The 22,214-nt window shown below is 36.2% G+C and overlaps 1 protein-coding gene across 1 annotated transcript; it reads right to left on the bottom strand.

Moving 5' to 3' along the window:
- Positions 1–898: 898 nt before the first annotated feature.
- Positions 899–17,765, bottom strand: LOC135619273 (probable NADH dehydrogenase [ubiquinone] 1 alpha subcomplex subunit 12). The gene is made up of 5 exons (XM_065121140.1): positions 17,554–17,765; positions 16,282–16,308; positions 15,969–16,057; positions 1,825–1,934; positions 899–1,230 (listed from the first exon to the last, which is right to left on the bottom strand). The coding sequence occupies exons 1-5, from the start codon at positions 17,640–17,642 to the stop codon at positions 1,075–1,077; spliced, it is 471 nt and encodes a 156-aa protein (XP_064977212.1). The 5' UTR covers positions 17,643–17,765; the 3' UTR covers positions 899–1,074.
- Between the last annotated feature and the right edge of the window lie 4,449 nt (positions 17,766–22,214).

A 22,214-nucleotide genomic window follows, 5' to 3' on the forward strand; every position in this document is an offset into this window, starting at 1 on the left:
AAAAAGACATGTACATGTCTGCGGCTTTCTCCTCTTCTTCTGTTTTCTGAGTCGGACGCATTTCTTATCTCCGCGGTCGCAGACGTGTTAACCGTACGTGGTTGCTTGCAGAGTACCAGAGAGCAGCAGCTTTGTAGGCGCATTTGGTCGAGCACCATCTCACCGCCTCGTGACTTGACGGTCTTTCTTTCATCTCCTAACGGATCGTTCTGACAAATCGATGGAAGCAAAAGCTGGAACACGGACTGGGCAAAACGATGGAAGCAAGTCATCCTCTTGTAGAATGAGAGGTAAAAATAGAAGCAGAAGCTTCTTTGGCGCATTTGCTCGAGCACCTGGTGGTTTGATAGTTCGAAGCTCCCCCAAGTGGATCGTGCTTTACTTTAGTTCAGCGAACGCCAATGTTGGCGAAGCTGCGGAAGGAGAGAAGGCATGAAGCAGAAGAGGACGAGAGTTGTGCGGACGGGCCGAGCGAGATGGATTCGGTGAAGTCCGTTAATGCTAGATCTGTTCACCGTCGGTCACCATTTTGTGATTTTGGCACCATTTAATTATTTTCGGAGGTCGTCGATGCCCCCCAGTCGCATGCGGTAAGTTCACCGAGGCGTATCCAGATATTCTACTGCGAAATTGATCCAGCCCATGCGGTCTACGGCCCGGATTGGCGTAGTGGACGGGTTAATTTGTTTCGGGCCGCATGTCACAGCCCGGACGCAGATCTGAAGACCTCTGGGTTTTCTTACCTTCGCCAGACGGAGGTAGGAACTACATCCCAAAAAAATTAAAACGTTAAAAAATTATGAAACTTGCGGTATCTTATTCTGAACTGCGGTGATCAGACCCAATTCTGATTGATGTGTTCCTAATATAACTACCACCGTTTACTGGAGGCATGAACTAGCTTGGAAATAATTAAAACAGTTACAAAATCATCCAACTTGCAACATAATTCATAGTAGTAGCAGATAGATAGATAGATTACAAAAGCTGGTCGACGGAAGTAGTAGTAGCATTGCAACATAATTCGTGTTGACTGCTTCAGGGAAAAAAAAAAAAAAAGAAAGAAAAAGGAAATTAGGATTTCACAGGTTGCCAGGGCTGGTAACGGGTCCAATCCCTTTGTCCAGGGTTAAGAGCGTGGCCTTTGGAATGGTAGATATACTCATCGCCTTCTCCTGAAAAGTTCTCTCTATGTTCCACTCCGTACCTTCTGGGTTTCAGCATCAGAAGCTGAGGAAAAAGAAATACTTAATGCCCCAGCAATAACCGGTAAGAGTTAGGCATCAACATCAGTTACGGGTTAGCACACAGAATTTTTTGCATGCTCCTATTTGCAGTATCAGACGGATGTTCTATATCATCGTAAATTGTTTAAACACATACACTATGATGTTAATCAAGCTCATGAGTATGAAAAGATCTTACTGTAGCAGTGATGATGATGCCGACGACGACAACAACAACGACAACAGGCTAGGAATGGCTGCATGGATCATTTGCCACCACTTTCTATTCATGGTGATCTCACTAGTTGAACTAAAAGCAAATCAAATCTTTGGTTCCCATTCCTAAGAAAGCCTTCCCATGCCTCTTATCATAAGTGGTTCATCTTGCTACCCTTTAGATCTCCTTTGGATATGTCCAACGTTCTTAGATGCTGTTCTCTTGATTAATCCTCCAAAATTATTTCCATTTGTTCTCAAACATGAATGGTTCTTCTTCTATCTTTTTCAGTAGTTACAATTAAGTCTTACTAAAATCTGACAGGGATGCAGATAATCAGCTGGGCAAGACTACACAAGTGACATTAAGACATGAACTTACTTCGTCGCCTGTATGGTCAGTTATGTAGTGCAGCCAACCATGCCATTCGGGCGGCACTTGCGACGCATTATAGCGGCCTTTCTCAGCATATTCAACCCATCTGTGTCGCCCTGCAGATTAGTCGGTAACAAATTTATTTAAATAACTTTAGTGCTTGCACATATGAAATAATAAGATATAGATTAGTAGTTCCAATACAATGTGAATCATCTAATGAGTGACAACAAAAAAGACGAGAATCTGTCTGAAAATAATGAGAACAAGTCATTTACAAAACTCCGCTGCCCCTAGACAACAAAGCCAAACTCTCTCTTTAGTCCTTTTAACATGAAAAAGAATATAAAAATAATCTAAGCATGTTGTGTCAAACCAAAACTAGTGGAAGATAATCTAATTCTATCATGCATGCCAAATTTAATCAAAACTCAGACTGCCTTAACGTAATTGATTTAAATCAATTCAGAAAAACTTACAAAGCCTTTGTTCTCTGATTGACGGATAGATATAACCAATTTTAGGATATTAAGTTGTCACAACATGCTTTTTTTTCATAACATGGTTGGTCTGGCACCCAGCTGTTTTCTGAAATTCTTGCATTCTTATTACATAGTTGTTTGCCCCCAGTTGAAATCAACTGACAGCTTATACAAATTCATTTAAAGAGCAAATTCTTTTAGACACAATTAATGCATGTATACCAATTCATTTCATGCATTAACTTATGAATACCAACCCACACTAAAAATTTTGTGTACATTAAAAACTTTTGATACCATGAATAAGAAAGGATCAAGATTGTAATGAATTATCTCCAATTAGGTGGAAAAAGGAACAAACATCACTCAATAAGTGTACAAGAATAACAAATAATAAATAGCAATAAGTGTTCAAGAATAACAATGATATTTTTCAAATGAACCGATTCAATTCAATTGGACCGAATCGGAATCTTGGTCTAATTGAGCGACATGACAATATTTGTGAAATTAAGCCCATGCTATTTGTAAAATTAGACATTCGAGATGGTTTGATTAATCGGTTTGAACGGTTTAAGGGCTTAGGGCAGCAAACTCAATTGGAAAGATATCTCTTAAATTAAAATAGATTCGGTTCAGTTCGAATCAGTTAATCAAACCCCCGAACTAGAATTGTTTATAGCCTTCAAACCAAACCATTGGTGAACCTATTTGGTTCAAGTTCAGTTTCGATTTGGTTCAATTTTGTAGTTCAATTAGAACGCCCCTAGCTGAAATCAATTCGTATCTTATACCAATTCATTTAAAGAGAAAAAAATTAAAAAGTAACTTCTTTTACCTAGTAGATAAAAACATCTAGATGCATTTATAGTGGCAAATGCTAATAAAATATTTTTTTATTATGAAAGCCATGCAGTACCTTTACTGAATAACTTGTGAATACCATTCCACATTAAAAATTTTGTTCATATAAAAACTTTTGAATACTATGAATAAGGAAGCATCAAGATTGTAATGAATTATCTCTAGTTAGGTGACAAAAGGAACAAATAGCTCTTGCAGCATCAACTCCTTCCCCGTGAATGACACAACCCATAAATCAAATCAAATTGTTATTTCAAATATGGAAATAACATCACTATTCTCTGGCCATGACTTGGCAAGAAAAACATAGACCAAGTTGGGAAGGAACCTTGTGTTGTCAATATCCATATTCAATTGATGTCTCACCAATTTTTTATCATTGCCAAGCATCAAATCTGAGGGTGACAAGTGAATGAAGTTAGTAACTTCGCTAACAATGTCTCTCTAATTAGATCCAAAAAAATAAGTTGAGTTAGCATATATAAAGCAAAGCTTCCTCATCTAAGGTTGACATGTTACTCAATTGCAATTGTCGAAGATTTATCTTCAAGTCACCATCACGTATCTAATTTCCACTTTTAACTCCCTCTAGTATTTGCATATCTTGCAAGCAACACCCAACTTTTGGTTTAATACGTGAGGGATGGAGTAACACATGTCTCAACGATTTGGATTTTCCAAAATGAATCTAGTATACTCTCGATTGAATATGTATATTCTGCCTTAAAGATCAGCAGATGATAAAGATTACCAATAGTTCTCTTATCTCTATAAGTGATAGGTTTATGTACCACAATATGGTCAAGTCCTCAATGTTATTTGATAAGCATTGGTTGCGAGCATCCTCCAAGTCCTCGATAGGATCAAGTCCCTAATGATATATCCTTGTAAATTCCTCTATTGTTTGACCCTGCTTTGGTTGAATGAAACCCTCAACCACCCATAAATGTATTAATCTCTTTTATCTAATCTTATAAGCCTTCAAGAATATAGCAAAATAGAGGAAGCATTGCCCGTAAATGTATTAATCTCTTGTCTCTAATCTTGAGCCTTCAGGAATATAGCAAATCAAGGAAGCATGGCTTTAAATGATATAAAAGATCATGGTAACTAAGAGTTGTATCCTTCGAGTTTTGTCTTCATCTTTTCTAAATTCATAAGAAATATTTTCTTCGTAGGATCTCACCAAGAACCAAAATTACTAAAGGTAATCTACTATATTTTTGGATGATCTCCTTTCAGAAACTACATAAATGAGAAAGGCGCCTTGAATTGAGAAAGACTTTTCTACATAATAAATTCTCTCTCTCTTCCAAGCTCAAAAGTTGTACCTTGTATGGATGAGTAACCAGATCTACAAACTTGGCAACATTAACTTTACATATGGTAAGCAACACTATAGATCTAATCCATCTTTTTGGAAATGTTGTCTTGATGGCATTCCAAATGTTTATCTCCCAGACTTCATCCATCACGACCAAATATTGCATCTCTCTTAAGTGTCATTCCATCAGCCTACTCTTCATCTATGTCTCCTTTATATCCTTAATATTGGTAAATGGATGCCATCGAAAAAATTAATAAATGGATACCATCGAAAAAATTGAAGATACAAGGAGAGGGCCTTGGAACTGTTACATGGGAGGATGGTTGTACCTCAATTGCATGTAGTGCATCAACAAAAGGCTTCAAGAGGTCTACAACTAGGCTTCGCAACTTGGTATCCATGGCCTCCCATTGTCTGTCTCGTCTTCCATCCATGTCGGCACAACTCTTGCTTAAAGGTAAGTGATTGATTTTACCTTTGTTTTCTCTCTCTGTTTCTATATATCATATCTTCAATTTTTTCGATGGTATCCATTTATCAACTATTTTCTGACCCCAAATAGTTGAAATGACTTTGTTATTGTTGTTGTTGTTGTTGTTGTTGTTGTATCCATTTATCAACATTAAGCATATGGATAATACAAAGATGAAGAGCAGGCTGATGGAACAACACTTAAGAGAATGGACTGATATTTGGGAGGTAAAAACTTGGAATACCATGAGGCAGTATTTCCAAAAGAATGGACTGAATCTAGAGTGTTGCTTACTGCACATAAACTCAACGTTGCCAAGTTTGCATATCTTGATCCGTACGAGCTACAACTTTTGAGTTTTGAATAGAGCTGAAATTTATTTTGCAGAAAGGTCTTCCTCAATTCAAGTTGTCCATCTCATTTGTAGTGTTTTTGAAAGGAGATCATCTAAAAATGTGGTAGATTACCTCTAACAATTGTTGTGCTTAGTGAAATTCTATGAAGTAAAAAAGATCAAATCTGTAATATCCCATTAATCCCACATCGGAAGTGGGGAATGGGGCTTGATGAGTGTACTACGTTAATTCCCGCTTAAGCATTTTGGTCCGTGGTTGAAGGACCAAAATGGAGTTATTGGCCAGTTAGCTCATCAGACTCGGGTCGTGACATTTGGTATCAGAGCCAGATTTCGATCCTGGGACCTGTGGGTTATAGGCCCACCACGCTTCCGCTGCGTGGTTGAAATTTAAATTTTGTTTTCCTTACTTGCCATCATAATTTAGGAAATCTTAATCTACTTCCTTGTTTGTTGATATGAATTAAAGAAATAATTATTAAGTATTCCAAATATGATGATATCATATTTGTTAGTATATTAAATGGAAATAATTTATATTAAATAAATACGAAAATTAAAATTTATTTCCCTTAATAGAGGCTCACCTCCTCCTATTTAAAGGGGAGGGATCTCTCTCCTTCGTTCCTCGCCTAGTCGAGCCTAGCAGCGGGAGGAACGAGGAGTTACACCCTGTTGACAAGAGAACGAGGAGTTACACCCTATTGACAAAAGGTAGGTTTCCCTACCTTTATTAAAAGTTTTATCTTTTATTTTGATTTTTTAAATGTTGAAAGTTTTATAGTTTGAAAAATGTGTATCAATTATTTAAATGTCAATTTTTTTTATATTAAAGTAATCAGTTAAAGTTTTCATAATATTCTTTGACCCATGATTAAGGTTTTTATTGTAGAATTAAATATGTTAAAAAGGTATATGTTTTATATGATATATTTTCTGTATTACAGTTTATCTTTAATCTTATCTGGATTAAAATCTTGTTAGACTAGAATATGTTATCTAAAATCCCTTTTTTTGATATTCTTTGATCTGAAATTAAAATATATTATTCTGAATGATTTAAAATATGACTAGAATATGTTGAAATTTTATGTGTTGAAAACATGATTTTTATTTGAATTTAGAAAGCTATTTCCTTGTGTTAAAACTTATCTCGTAGTCCCTCTTTTAATGTCATATTATTTCTAGTCAAATTGAGAATGTTATTTCTTTGTATTAAAGCTTTTCTCCTCATCTATCTTTTAATGCATTATTATGTTTTCATTTATGTTGTTAATGGGTATATGCTATGACTAGTCCATGGGCCAGGGCTGGGCCAGTTTTATGTAATGCATGCTCAATCATGTATAATGCACATGACCAGTAGATGGACTGGCTCAATCTAGCACAATATTATTATTGAACTTGAGCCCAAATATTGATTGAATTAAACTAGACTTGATTAGTCTAGATCAATTCAGGGTGATTCCGAATTGATTGACTTATTCAAGTTAGTTTAACCTAAATTGAACTTAATCTAGTCTAAATTATACTAGTCTAGGGTGGTTCCAGACCAGTTAAATAAGGATTAGAGATCAGTTCAGTTAGGCTCTAGTAAATCGAGTTCAATTGAATCGATTAAACTAAAGTTCAAATCAATTGAGGGTTAATTTATATTATTTGATGTTGATGATTTTTTAAAGCGATGTTTTAAATATGTTATTTCATCCCGAAATGGATATGACCAGTGTGAGATTATATTCCTGCCGAGAGCAGGTAGGGCGATTCCCTTTAGGGATTAGCGGGCCGTCAGACGTGGCGGTTGGACAGTTCCTCCATCCGCTGTTGGGAGGAACGTGTCCCCACTTTGGCGGGTGTGGGACACCACTTCATCCGCTGTTGGGAGTGTGATATGAGTTTGCCTCCATCCGCTGTTGGGAGAACACAAACTCATCCCGTAGGATAAAGCCTCTCCATCCGCTGTTGGGGGAGTGCACCTTCGGGTACTTGATATACGCCAATGGGATGATTGATTGAATTTTGATCATGTATTTATTTTGATTTGACTTTTGGGGTTCCTACTCAGCATTGCTGAATTTTCTTTGTTTTTGATTTTCAGAGCAGCCTCCCTCTAGTACTAAATCGGATTCCAGTGGAGAGCGAACCTTCCTCTACCGCTAGGTCAGAGCCACTTGGATGACTCTTGAAGTTAACTTTTCTATTTGTAATTTGATGAATAAATGAATTGTAATAAACGGTTATAGATGATGAATAAAGTGATGTTTATTTATTTGGCCTGTGTGAAAATATATGAAAAAAAAAAAAATCCAGGATGTGACAACTTTTTAAGGTATCAGAGCATGGTCTAGGACCTGTAGGTGTATTAGGTCCCTTGATTGGCTTTAACCAATGATTGTCTTTAACCTATTATAAGAGTAATAGAGCCAATTCCAAAGATTAGTAGTTTTATCACTCGGGGTGCTCATGGTCGCAATGCTACTAGTGTACGCACTCGGAGAGGTGTTCATACAAATAATAAGTTGGAAACTCTTTGACAGTTGATCAGATATATAGAAACTGTGTTATTACTATTAAAGGTCATGATTTGCTAGTAGATCTTATTATACTAGAATTTCAAGATTTCGATGCTATCTTGGGTATGGACTGACTTTCAACATACCATGCAAGTGTCGATTGTTTCCGGAAGGCTTACTTTTTCACCCTTAGATCAACCATCTTTCAAGTTCATTGGGATTCAGGAAAAATTCCCTTATATTATTTCAGCTTTGAGTGCTACCCAATTATTACTCAAAGGATGTCAGGGATACTTGACCTTTATTTTTGGAGAAGAATCTAAGAAGCCAATATTAAAAGACATCCCCATTGTACAGGATTTTCCAGATGTTTTTCCCGAAAATCTACTTGCACTACTACTAAATAGATAGATTGAATTTACAATTGATCTTCTACCTGGCACTGTACCTATTTTTAAACCTCCGTATAGAATGGCACCAATTAAGTTGGAGTTAAAGAAACAGATCCAAGAGCATTTGGACAAGGGTTTTATTCAATCCAATGTATCACCTTGGGGTGCCCCTATCCTATTTATGAAGAAGAAAGATGGATCTATGCGACTATGCATCAATTATAGACAACTCAATCAAGTGACCATAAAGAATAAATATCCCCTTCCCCGAATAGATGACCTATTTGATCAACTTCAAGGTACTCAGGTATACTCGAAAATTGATTTAAGATTTGGGTATCATCAACTGAAGATAAGGGAAGGAGACGTACAAAAAAAAAAAAAAAACAGCTTTTAGAACAAGATATGGTCATTACGAATTCTTAGTAATGCCTTTTGGACTCACAAATGCACCGACTGTCTTCATGGATCTTATGAATAGGGTGTTCCACCCTTATCTTGATAAATTTGTAATTGTGTTCATTGATGATATATTGATCTACTCTAAAAGCATAGCAGAGCATGAACACCATCTTAATATAGTTTTGGAAGTCCTAAGGCAAGAGAGACTATATGCCAAACTAAGCAAGAGCAACTTCTGGCTCAATGAAATTATGTTTCTCGGTCATGTAATTTCAAGTGCTGGTATATCTGTTGACCCTCATAAGATTGAAGCCGTGATAAAATGGAAGCAACCTTCTAATGTTTCAGAGATTAGAAGCTTTTTAGGTTTGGTTGGATACTATAGAAGATTTGTAGAAGACTTTTCAAAAATAGTAGCACCATTGACCAGATTGACACAAAAGAATATAAAGTTCATGTGGGATGATAAATGTCAACAAAGTTTTCAAGAATTGAAGAAGGAATTAACCAGTGCTCCTATATTGGTGATTCCTTCGGGGGGAGAAGGTTTTGTAGTGTATAGCGACGCCTCACTACAAGGGCTTGGTTGCGTTCTAATGCAAAACGAGATGGTAGTTGCTTATGCATCGAGGCAATTAAAGCCTCATGAGAAGAACTATCCTACTCATGACTTAGAGCTAGCAGCTATCATTTTTGCACTGAAAATTTGGAGGCATTATCTCTATGGACAGACTTTCGAAATCTTCACAGATCATAAGAGTCTCAAATATATTTTCACACAGAAAGATTTAAATATGAGACAAAGAAGGTGGTTGGACTTTCTAAAGGATTATGATTTTAATATCAACTACCATCCTGGGAAAGCTAATGTAGTTGCTGATGCCTTAAGCAGAAATACCTATAGTCTTGTAGCCTATATAAATATTCAAAGGAATTCTATGATGACGGAGTTGGTAGACTTAAAAATTAAACTTTTATCGGAGACAAATAAAGGTTTTCTTGCGTGTCTGATGGCACAATCATATTTGGTGGAAAAAGTTAAAGAAAGTCAGAAGGAAGATACATATCTTCAAATGATAGTTAAGGATATAGCTCAAGGATCTAGACCTGAATTCCTCCAAGCCGAAGATGGTTCTATTACATTCCATAATCGACTTTGTGTTCCTGAAAGCCATCCAGTAAAGATGCAATTATTGGATGAGGCATATAGATCAAAATTTAACATCCATCCCGGGACTACTAAGATGTATCGAGATTTATGCCAAAACTTTTGGTAGCGTGGTATGAAGAGAGATATAGCAGAATTTGTTTCTAAATGTTTGATATGCCAACAAGTGAAGATAGAACATCGAGTACCTACAGGAAAATTACAAAGGATTTTGATTCCTGAATGGAAGTGGGAGCAAATCACTATGGATTTCGTGACAGGATTATTCAAGACTGTGAAAGGATATGACGAAATTTGGGTAATAGTAGACAGACTTACTAAATCTGCTCACTTCCTCCCTATTAACAAGAAGTATTCATTGGATAAACTAGCAAGCTTATATATTAAGGAAATCATTCGATATCATGGGATGCCAGTTAGCATTATCTCAGATAGAGATCCAAGATTCACCTCTAAATTTTGGGGAAGTCTACAAAAATCTTTGGGCACGCAGTTAAAATTTAGTACAGCTTTCCACCCCCAAACTGATGGCCAATCTGAAAGGACAATACAAACTCTTGAAGATCTCTTAAGAGCATGTGCTTTAGACTTTGGTGGGAGTTGGGATATGCACTTGCATCTAATTGAGTTTTCTTATAATAATAGTTACCACTCTAGCATACAGATGGCTCCATTTGAAGCTCTTTATGGAAGAAAGTGCAGACCACCTGTATATTGGGATGAGGTGGGAGAACGGAAGCTTTTGGGGCCTCAGTTAATTAAAAAAGATGCTGATAATATTCGAATTATACGCCAAAGATTATTAACAGCTCAAAGTCGTCAGAAAAGTTATGCAGATCGAAGGCGAAGAGATCTAGAGTTCGAAATTGGTGAGCACGTCTTCTTAAAGGTGTCGCCAACCAAGGGAGTTATGAGGTTTGGTCAAAGAGGAAAGTTAGCCCCAAGATTTATTGGCCCATTTAAGATCTTACAAAAGGTTGGGCCTGTAGTATATAGATTGCCATTGCCCCCGGCTTTGGCTAGCATCCATGATGTATTCCACGTGTCAATGCTTCGAAGATATATCAGGGATCCATCACATGTCATTTCTTACGAACCTCTACAACTACGAGATGATGCCACTTTTAGATAACAACCAACCCAAATCTTGGAAAGGAAAGAACATGTTCTAAGGAACAAAATTATACCTTTGGTAAAGATTTGTTGGCAACACCATTCAGACTGAGAGGCAACATGGGAAAGAGAAGAAGATATGCGAGAGCAGTATCCTCATCTATTCTATTAAAGTAAGCTAAATTTGGGGACCAAATTTCCTATAGGAGGGGAGAAATGTAATCAAATCAAATATTTGAGATTGAGATTTAAATTTTGTTTTCCTTACTTGCCATCATAATTTAGGAAATCTTAATCTACTTCCTTGTTTATTGATATGAATTAAGGAAATAATTATTAAGTATTCCAAATATGATGATATCATATTTGTTAGTATATTAAATGAAAATAATTTATATTACATAAATACGAAAATTAAAATTTATTTTCCTTAATAGAGGCTCACCTCCTCCTATTTAAAGGGGAGCGATCTCTCTCCTTCGTTCCTCACCTAGTCGAGCCTAACAACGGGAGGAACGAGGAGTTACACCCTGTTGACAAGAGAACGAGGAGTTACACCCTATTGACAAGAGGTAGGTTTCCCTACCTTTATTAAAAGTTTTATCTTTTATTTTGATTTTTTAAATGTTGAAAGTTTTATAGTTTGAAAAATGTGTGTCAATTCTTTAAATGTCAATTTTTTTTATATTAAAGTAATCAGTTAAAGTTTTCATAATATTCTTTGACCCATGATTAAGGTTTTTATTGTAGAATTAAATATGTTAAAAAGGTATATGTTTTATATGATATATTTTCTGTATTACAGTTTATCTTTAAACTTATCTGGATTAAAATCTTGTTAGACTAGAATATGTTATCTAAAATCCCTTTTCTTAATATTCTTTGATCTAAAATTAAAATATATTATTCTGAATGATTTAAAATATGACTAGAATATGTTGAAATTTTATGTGTTGAAAATATGATTTTTATTTGAATTTAGAAAGCTATTTCCTTGTGTTAAAACTTATCTCCTAGTCCCTCTTTTAATGTCTTATTATTTATAGTCAAATTGAGAATGTTATTTCTTTGTATTAAAGCTTTTCTCCTCATCTATCTTTTAATGCATTATTATGTTTTCATTTATGTTGTTAATGGGTATATGCTATGACTAGTCCATGGGCCAGGGCTGGGCTAGTTTTATGTAATGCATGCTCAATCATGTATAATGCACATGACCAGTAGATGGACTGGCTCAATCTAACCCAATATTATTATTGAACTTGAGCCCAAATATTGATTGAATTAAACTAGACTTGATTAATCTAGATCAATTCAGGGTGATTCCGAATTGATTGACTTATTCAAGTTAGTTTAACCTAAATTGAACTTAATCTAGTCTAAATTATACTAGTCTAGGGTGGTTCCAGACCAGTTAAATAAGGATTAGAGATCAGTTCAGTTAGGCTCTAGTAAATCGAGTTCACTTGAATCGATTAAACTAAAGTTCAAGTCAATTGAGGGTTAATTTATATTATTTGATGTTGATGATTTTTTAAAGCGATGTTTTAAATATGTTATTTCATCCCGAAATGGATATGACCAGTGTGAGATTATATTCCTGCCGAGAGCAGGTAGGGCGATTCCCTTTAGGGATTAGCGGGCCGTCAGACGTGGCGGTTGGACAGTTCCTCCATCCGCTGTTTGGAGGAACGTGTCCCCACTTTGACGGGTGTGGGACACCACTTCATCCGCTGTTGGGAGTGTGATATGAGTTTGCCTCCATCCGCTGTTGGGAGAACACAAACTCATCCCGTAGGATAAAGCCTCTCAATCCGCTGTTGGGGGAGTGCACCTTCGGGTACTTGATATACGCCAATGGGATGATTGATTGAATTTTGATCATGTATTTATTTTGATTTGACTTTTGGGGTTCCTACTCAGCATTGCTGAATTTTCTTTGTTTTTGATTTTTAGAGCAGCCTCCCTCTAGTACTAAATCGGATTCCAGTGGAGAGCGAACCTTCCTCTATCGCTAGGTCAGAGCCACTTGGATGACTCTTGAAGTTAACTTTTCTATTTGTAATTTGATGAATAAATAAATTGTAATAAATGGTTATAGTTGATGAATAAAATGATATTTATTTATTTGGCCTGTTTGAAAATATATGAAAAAAAAAAAATCCAGGATGTGACAAAATCAGCAATGGATGGAAGTGCTGTAAAATATTTCCTATAAATTCAGAAGATGTGAAGACATAACTCGAAGGATATAGATCTCAATTCCCATAATATTTCATCACTTGAAGTCATGCTTCCTCTACTTTGTTGCATTCCCGGAGGCTCGTAAGATTATAGATGAGAGATTAATACATTTATGGATGGTCGAGGACATCATTCAACCAGAGCCAAATAAAGGAATTTGTAAGGATATATCTGATAAAGCTAATGGAGAGATCTCTTATACAATTGACAAACAAGAATTTGACTGGAGATATGGCAAGTGTTCATATTCATGATCATCTACTAGACCTGACTCGGTCAGAAGTTGGTAACCTCAACTTATTTAGGTTTATTATCAACATTAATGACTCAATTGGTATATGATATCTCAGTATCACAAATGCTCAAGGTATCAATAAGTATATGTCATTGAAGCGCTATACTCCTAAACTAGTCACGTATAGGAGATATATACAAGGCAAAAGAAATTAGCTTCCATGGAACCAAGTTTCTCAAAATACTAGATTTTCAGGGTGTTCCCATCCAATACTTAACAAATAACATTGGGGACTTGATCATATTGAGATACATAAACCTCTCCCTTATAGAAATAAGGAAACTATTGGTAATCTTTGTCGTTTATTGATCTGTAAGATATAATATACATATTCCATTGAGAGTATACTAAATTCATTTTAGAAAATTTAATCGTTGATACATGTGTTTCTCTATCCCTCATGAATTAAACCAAAATTGGTGGTGCTTGCAAGATATGCAAACACTAGAGGGAGAAAAAAGTGGAGATTGGGTACATAATGGTGACTTCGAGAAGATGACAAATTTTCGATAATCGTACTTGCATAACATATCAAGCTCTAGTGAGGAAGCTTTGTCAAGGCCTTCCATATGCTAACCCGACTTATTTCCTTGTATTTAATCAGAGAAACATTGGTAGTGAAGTTACTGACTTCACTACCTATCACCCACAACGTCGCTACTTGGAAATGATTGGAAAATTGGTGAGACATCAACTGAATATGGATTTCGATAGCATACAATTCATTCCCAACTTGGTTCATGTTTTACTTACCAAGTCAGGGCCAAAGAATAGTGATGTTATTTTTATATTCATAGTAATTACTAAACTTGATCATTTTGATTTATCGATAGTGTCACACCCTAGACTTTTAGAAAAAATCATCATTTCAAAATTCATAATTTACAAAAGACTCTTTTTATTTTGAATTCAAAATCTTTATCATTACAACACTAAATATATTTAACTATAAAAAAGGACTGCATCTTCTTGGTAGGGTCATAAGTGATGAAAAAATCTCTTCCACCTAAGTCTCAAATTTATTACAAACTGGTAAATTACTCTGAAAATAAATATAAGATAACTCATTACAAGTTGTGTCAAAGGCTGGTTCCATGTCTCCAAGAACTACAAGAGCTATGGAGATAACTCATCACAATTTTGATGCTTTCTCATTAATAGTATTCAAAAGTTTTTTATATGAACAAAATTTTTAGTGTCAACTGGTATTCAAAAGTTATTGCTTGACTTTCACAATAAAGAATGCTTTATTTAGCAACTACCACTATATATGCATCAATTGTATTTGGATGTTTTTATATGTTAGATAAAAGATATTAGTCTTTAAATGATTTTTTTCCCTTTAAATGAATTGGTATAAGTTATCAATTGATTTCAACTAGGGGCAAACAACTATGTGATAAGCATGTAAGATTCTCGAAAAATAGTTGGGTGTTTGTCCAACCATGAAGACTAAAAGAATATTATACAAGTCTTTAATGAAACTAGAGAATAAAACCTACAAAGCATGGAGTTATATTATTCGATCAGAAATCATCCTTTGTTGTATAAGACAACCTACTACACCCCAGCCAAGCCACAAAACTTTACCAACAATAAAAATTTGTATTGAACGACATGACAAATAAAAATTCATGAAGAAGCAACTGTTTTATATCTAAAATCTTTGTTAAGTGCTAATTGATAGTTGGAAGATGGTCTATGATATGAAATGAAATCAGACAGTACACCTAATAACTTATCATTCTGTTATTTATTAAAAGTAGTTAAAGAGTTTTCATATTTATGAGGAGTTTATATGTTATATATATATATATATATATATATATATATATATATATATATATATATATGTTTTGCAAGAAACATTATAAAACAATTTTTGAAATAAAATATCAGGTGTTACATTATATATCAAATGTGATAGTTATGACCAGGAATATTTAAAGTTATTTATGTTGTTTTTATACTAGAAGTAGAAGCTCTCTTCTTTTTAAACTATCTCATTAGAATAGGTCAAATGAGGAAATTGCTATTTGTTATTTGTTATGCTTGTACACTTATTGAGTAATGTTTGTTCCTTTTGCCACCTAGTTGGAGATAATCCATTACAATCTTGATGCTTCCTTATTCTTAAGATTCAAAAGTTTATTATATAAACAAATTTTTTAGTGTGGGTTGGTATTCACAAGTTATTCATGAAATTACTTTATTCGTGAAATTACTGCTTGGCTTTCATAATAAAGAATGATTTATTTAGCACTTGCCACAATACATGCATCAATTATGTCTGTTAGGTAAAAGAATTTACTCTTTAAATGAATATTTTTTAAAATAAATTGGTATAAGTTGTCGATTGATTTCAATTACGAGCAAACAACTATGTGCTAAGCATGCAAGATTTCCAGAAAACAACTAGGTGCCTGGATAACAAAAAATTCAAATTCATGCATCAAAATGCCAAGAGAATTATCAGGGAAGAACACAGTATTCGAAAAACAAAGAAGCAACAAGATCACTGACCATATTGGACATCCAATTTCTCATAATACTTGTTTCCAAATTTATCAATTCCAACTACTGTTGCACCAATGTTGTGAATCTTGGTTTGCCTAAAAAATCAGACTATTACTTTCAGAAAAAGAAAGCATCAAATGTGCAGAAAACATGCCCTGAAATAACTTGCAGAGAAAGAAGCAAAAGTTTAATATGTTCCCTTGATTGTAACACGTAATACATTTAAGACATAGGACTTGGTTGGCTCCTAAATCCAAGGTAAACCAATATGTATCACAGAAAGAAAAGAAAAGCATATATGGCACACCAAGGCACTTACAGCAGATTCCCATCCAAAAGGCAGTTCCTGTAACAGACAAGAAATTCTATGCATCAGAGACTTAGTTATCCAAAATAAAAAAAAAAAAAAAGCAAAAATCATCCCCCCATCCCCCCCCCTCCTCTTTCTGTCGAAAAGTTCTATTCCACAGACTACATTCAGATAGTTTATGATGGTGGTAATTCCTGAAATATGACATTATTGACCACAAAATGCATAAAGAAACAAGAAATATATGGCATTATGTTGTTTGACTACAATGACAATTTCAATGGATATCTATGTTGAGCGGCAATTATTTCTAAACATCACAAGAAAGTTAGACATTTACCTAAGCAGATGTGAAATAAAAAACAAAGGAGATGCAAAAGTTAACCCTCCATGACTACGACCAGATAGTTTATCATGGGAATTCCTGAGTTACGACACTATGATGACCACGAAACACATATTACTAGCAATTTCAAGGAATAGCTATATCGAGTCATATTTCTTCCATACATGATCAGAAAAAGGGAATTGCCAGAACATCTACAAGAATTTCTTTCTATCTAATTGCCACCTCAGCTTGATATCACTGTCTGATAAAAGCATGTTAACTTTGATAGCAACTTGAGTATCAAGTATGCATAGCAAGAAAAAAAAATTCCAAAAAAGCATGAAGACATAAGGTTATTGGTTCAGAGTGAACCTTTAGGAAAGAAACCAAGCAATATATGCATGATAGTCCATCCATCCATGGAGGAAGATGCATAATCTTGTTCGATGCTGCTGAACGTTTGCAAACAAAAGCTCTAAACAATTTGGGTCAACTAGAGAAATCGGTCGAGTTTCCATTAGAGGTAGGCGTAGGTTATCCAGGATTGTGCTGATGGAGAAAATGAAATCAGTAAATAATTTCAGCATCAACCTAGAAAATCAAGGGAGCCAATTTGCAGCAGTGCAATAGGAAGACTCTTGCTAACCTAAGCATACACACAAGACCACTTGCATCTTCTTTTTTGCAAATTGGGCGTATTATACGATGAAAAGAGAGTGCTTAATTGAGATGGCATCCGATATTTAAGATTTATCGCATGAACAGAGATACGCCTCGATTTAAAGACGATACAGATGCAAGAATGGATCTGATCAAAGTATGAGCATCCAAGACGATAACGTAGGAGCATCCAAGAATGGCCCTTTTAGGGTTCCTACCCGAGAAATCACCCTTGCTAGGTCGCAGAAGAGAGAAGAAACAAGGTGATGGATTCGAAAGAGAACAAGACTGACGTGTAACCCTCGTCGCGGAGATGTTTGAAGAAACCGCCGATGCCCTTCTCTTTGATCGTGCGGAGGACGCCCCTCACCACCGACGCCATGTGCGTCTACTTCCGCCCTTACCGAACCAACCCCACGACTTTTTCTTTCTGCGATGCTGCGCTTCCTTTCTGCCACGGCAGACGAGAGGAGAGGATAGCCGTACTCCTGGACACGGCAAATGGGATTGCCGGCCCAGTCCCATGACCTCTTAACGGATGTGCGCTATGGGCTTTGCGGTCCGTCAAATGTTTTGGATAAGGCTGAGTGGGTCTGTAATTTATGATTCATACATACAAATAGTTCCCCGAGGGTAACAAAAGAATACCTTTAACATGCGGCTGTCACCTAGGAATGATATCATCACTAGAATTCAACTTGTTGAGACTAATATGCTGCTGGTTCTATAGCAGGAACAAGAATGGTGTGAAGAAAAAGATATTCGAGAGCCGCAAAGATTTCTTCAGAGTCGCGACAGACAAACGTACTCTCGGAACCTGATAAAGTATGTGATTGGAATATGTTTCGAGGAATTCATGCATGTGATGCCAACTCGATAGGAAAATGACATGGCAACGCTAGCAGCGTTGTGTGTTGTCGATGGTGATGATGTCAGGTGTCACTTGCTACAGGGTGGCCTCCTGCTGCTCTGCAAATTGGCATCCATGTGTGGCGAGGCTTTGCCCGACAGGAAAGTGTCAGTCCATGGCCATGTTCTTCCTCCCTCCCCACCGCCTCTCGGCTGCATGCATTGCTGCTCGTCCGAAGCCATCATTCCATCTGGGAAAGTTTTTTTCTTTTGGTGTTTAGTGGGGGAGGGACGGCACTATATTCTGCTGCGGGAGGGAGGAAAGAAAAAGGAGGGAGAGAGGGGAGTAAGAGAGGTGTCAGCTGCCTTCTTTTGCTTTCGTCCCCTGATACATCTTATCATATCGTCATCCGTATGGTCATGATCATGCGACAGTAGTGCGTGACGATCGTCGTCGAACAATGCTCTTCTTTGCGTTCTTCATCCTCTCTTCCATGATGAACTCCGACCACCGGGCATCGGACAAACCGGCTGAACTTGCGAATCACCCCATTCGCTCCTTCACTAAAACCTCATCTACGACAACAATCATCAAGCGCCTCCTTCGCTAAAACGGCATTGCTCATCGATTAGATCGATGGGTGTAGAAGTTTAGTTCGTCGACTTATCCAAACTCCTCGCTCGATTATCTCGTGGGATAATCTTTAAGTTTAAATTAACCCTTTGCCCAGCGACACTACGGAAACTGAGGATGCCATGGTTTGCTCTGCTTATCATCACGCACTCTGGCATTAGATGCATTGCGATCCAGTGGGAAGGAGGAGGATTCTGAGCCTTCTCGATTAGGTGGGCGGTGGGTACCCGAGATGCCTGTCTTCTGCATTAAGGCGGGATGTGCACTCAATGATCGCATAGGCATATGGGCCCTGGCACAGCACTGCAGCAGGTCATTTGTATAAGAGTAAATGGAAGAATGCTTCTGATTCCAATTCTTGGAGAGCAGCAGCCTGTGAGAGGAGGGAGAAAGAGATAGAGGTGTCGTGTTCCCTAGTGGGAATTTTCATTCATGCACCAACGTGGTGGTGTGTTCTCGTAACTAACCAATCGATCTACAGGCATCGATCTAAGAGCTGTATTTTTTGGGACTCTGGAATCAGTCAGGACTGTGATCCTCGACTCGGCACGCTACTCCAGCATTTGAGAAACTATTACTTTTCGTACGTGGAGAAATATGGCACATCATGCGAGTCATCTGATGAGGCTTTAATTACAATCGGAGAAGCTTATGCATCATCAACACGTACACCAACATTAACATCGGTGGAATCATATCATATTGCCGGGTTTCTTAACTAGTAATTCTCTCTGTATCACGCAGCTGTAAATTACGCCCTCTACAGCTACCAAGGAGGAAAAGAAGTAGGTGGATCATGTTCGGAGGTTGGTGAAATGATGCATCTCTCTCTCGCTCTCTCGCTCTCTCTCTTCTTTGCCCTCTAGAGATCTGGCAAAGAGATGGAATCATTCGAGCAGAAAGGATATGAACTTGGGAGAATGTGAGCGGCCACCGTGAGTGATAAATGAGAAACGGGAGACAAGATGTGTTTCGAATGGTGTCCAATTCCCGGATAACAGTGGACGCAGAGAGAGAGAGAGAGAGCAGTACCTCATTTTCATGCCCATCAAACAAAAATATTAACCTCACAAATAGAACTAACCTTCAACACAGCTTTAACAAGCATAGAAAGGACAAAGACACTTGACCTGAAGTTGCATCAGAAGCAGTCCTTGAGAAAGCTCAGCTCCCTCCACTTCGTCGGTCCTTAATTTGCCCCTCACCGCTCTTACGCTGGGAAGTCTTTGGTGTTTGTCCATTGAGACCTTTAGACATGTCCGAAACCTCCTTTTCGATCTTTGGTGGTGGTCTAAAGTATCTAGGCAGATGAAAAGCATGCTTCGGACACACCACACGCAACAAAATCACTTGGTGCTTGCTACACGTCTTTCGTATTTCTTCTTGTGCAAAATGATATTCGAATAATTTTACTCAGTTCTGTGGTAGTAGAAATGGGAGGAGGAGGAGGAAGAAGAAGAAGAAGAGGGACGGAGGGAGAGACTCAATTCAAATTGCCGAGTCTTTGTCTTGAATTTACAAAGTACAGACGTGTATAGCATTCATGGAATGCTGCAGGACACGAGGTTTCTACTTCGCACAGCCTGTTCATAATGATTTGTCCTGAAACACTGTATCCGAGTCTTGTCACTTTATGCACTCGAGATTCTCTGCCTAATTAATTACGTAAAATAGGAGCCAATATTCACGAGAACAGCACCAGCAATTCGGACTCGATCTCCATAGAAACTCACTCGTAATGCCTCTCTCTACCGTGTAGGCAAAATCGATGCTCTTGAATCTTCTGTCAGTCTTGATTAGGCATCAGCTCAAGTAGAAACATGTTGAGCTGAAAAGAGTAGAGCCGACCACCCGGGGCAAATTCTGCCTGCGAGCACTAGCAGGGATGCGAGGAGGAATGGGTTGCATCCCCCACCTCTCCTGTTGATGTAGAACTTACATCAAGAGAAAGGAACCAATTCAAAGCCGCGAAATGCGGCTGCTTGCCTCCCCTTCTCTCTCATCCTATTACACACTGAACACACCACTTTTTGGAGGTGTCCCTCCGGAGAGTGCCAACCGAGGAAAACGAAGGAAAACTGAGGTTTTTCTTGAAGGAGTTTTAGTCGGGAAAACGAAGGAAATGTGAGATTTTCTTAAAGGAAATCTGTATCTTCGTCACATAATTTTTTTTCTTAAAAAAATAAATATTTTATTATGAAGATATTTTTTTATAAGTTTATATAGTAATTATAAACTTATTTGACTTACATTTTATCTTTATTTTAGTGTTACCTATTTCCTTCTTTATTTTAGTGTTGTTAGCTATGAGTAGTACTCAAAATATTATAAGTCTTGAGTTTATAACTTTGTCAATTATACGAAGGATATAATCTTAAATTCATCAAATACTATCATTTTTAGTTTGTTCTTTTGTTAAGATATCAACTAATGACTTATCAAAAAATTTAAATTGATCCTTAGATATTCTTATACGCTAATTATAAATTATACTGAAGTCTAAATATCATAAAATTAAGTATTTTATATATTTCTCGATCAATCACCTCAATTATTTATTCTACAGAACTTTCAATAATTAAGTCTATTTTTCATTCAATTAATCTGATCAAGGTCTCACTCACTCAATATAACTTGTATATGCTCAAACTATTTATTCCATAAAATATAAGGATATTTATAAAAATATAATGAAGAAAGTATCACTATAATAATATAACATTAATGCTTTGAGTTTTCAAAATATGTTGAACTATTGATATCATCTATATTTCACCCAAAGATGATATATTGATATATCCAGTATTCACTCAAGATCGATACCATCCTTGTGGAATAGTAGTGTTACCTTTAGGTACACAATACTAAAGATATCCAAAACAGTATCATATCCCATTATATAATTATTTGAAATAGATTTTCCTTTGGGATTATCTAAATCACCTAATTATATGTATCATTATGAATATTATTTTATTTAATATCAATGAGGATCAATTTCATAGTGTATTTTATAGATTATTGGTCCAGGTCACTTTAGTAGCTGCAAGATTAATACAAAAAGATAAAATACAGTCTAAAATATCCCATAAATTATAAGAATTTTATTGTAATTCATATCTCATAAGCCTACCATCACAAGCTATTTAGAAAGATAAATTATAAATACTATTCGTCAAATTTTTTTATTCTGATTTATGCTGTCATTATGAATATTATTTTATTTAATGTAGACTAATTTCATAATATATTTTATAAATTATTGGTCCAGGTTACTTTGGTAGTTGTAAGACCAATATAAAAATATAAAATATAATATAAAATGTCCTATAAATGATAATACATTTATTATAATTTACATCTCATGAGTCTACCATCCCAGACTACTTTGATAGTTATGGATCAGATAAAACTTATGAAGATAAATTACAAATAATATTTATAAATTTTTTTATCTTAATTCATGCTAAA

Source organism: Musa acuminata, chromosome BXJ2-8, assembly GCF_036884655.1.
Source record: "Musa acuminata AAA Group cultivar baxijiao chromosome BXJ2-8, Cavendish_Baxijiao_AAA, whole genome shotgun sequence".
In the NCBI taxonomy this organism is placed as follows: Eukaryota; Viridiplantae; Streptophyta; class Magnoliopsida; order Zingiberales; family Musaceae; genus Musa; species Musa acuminata.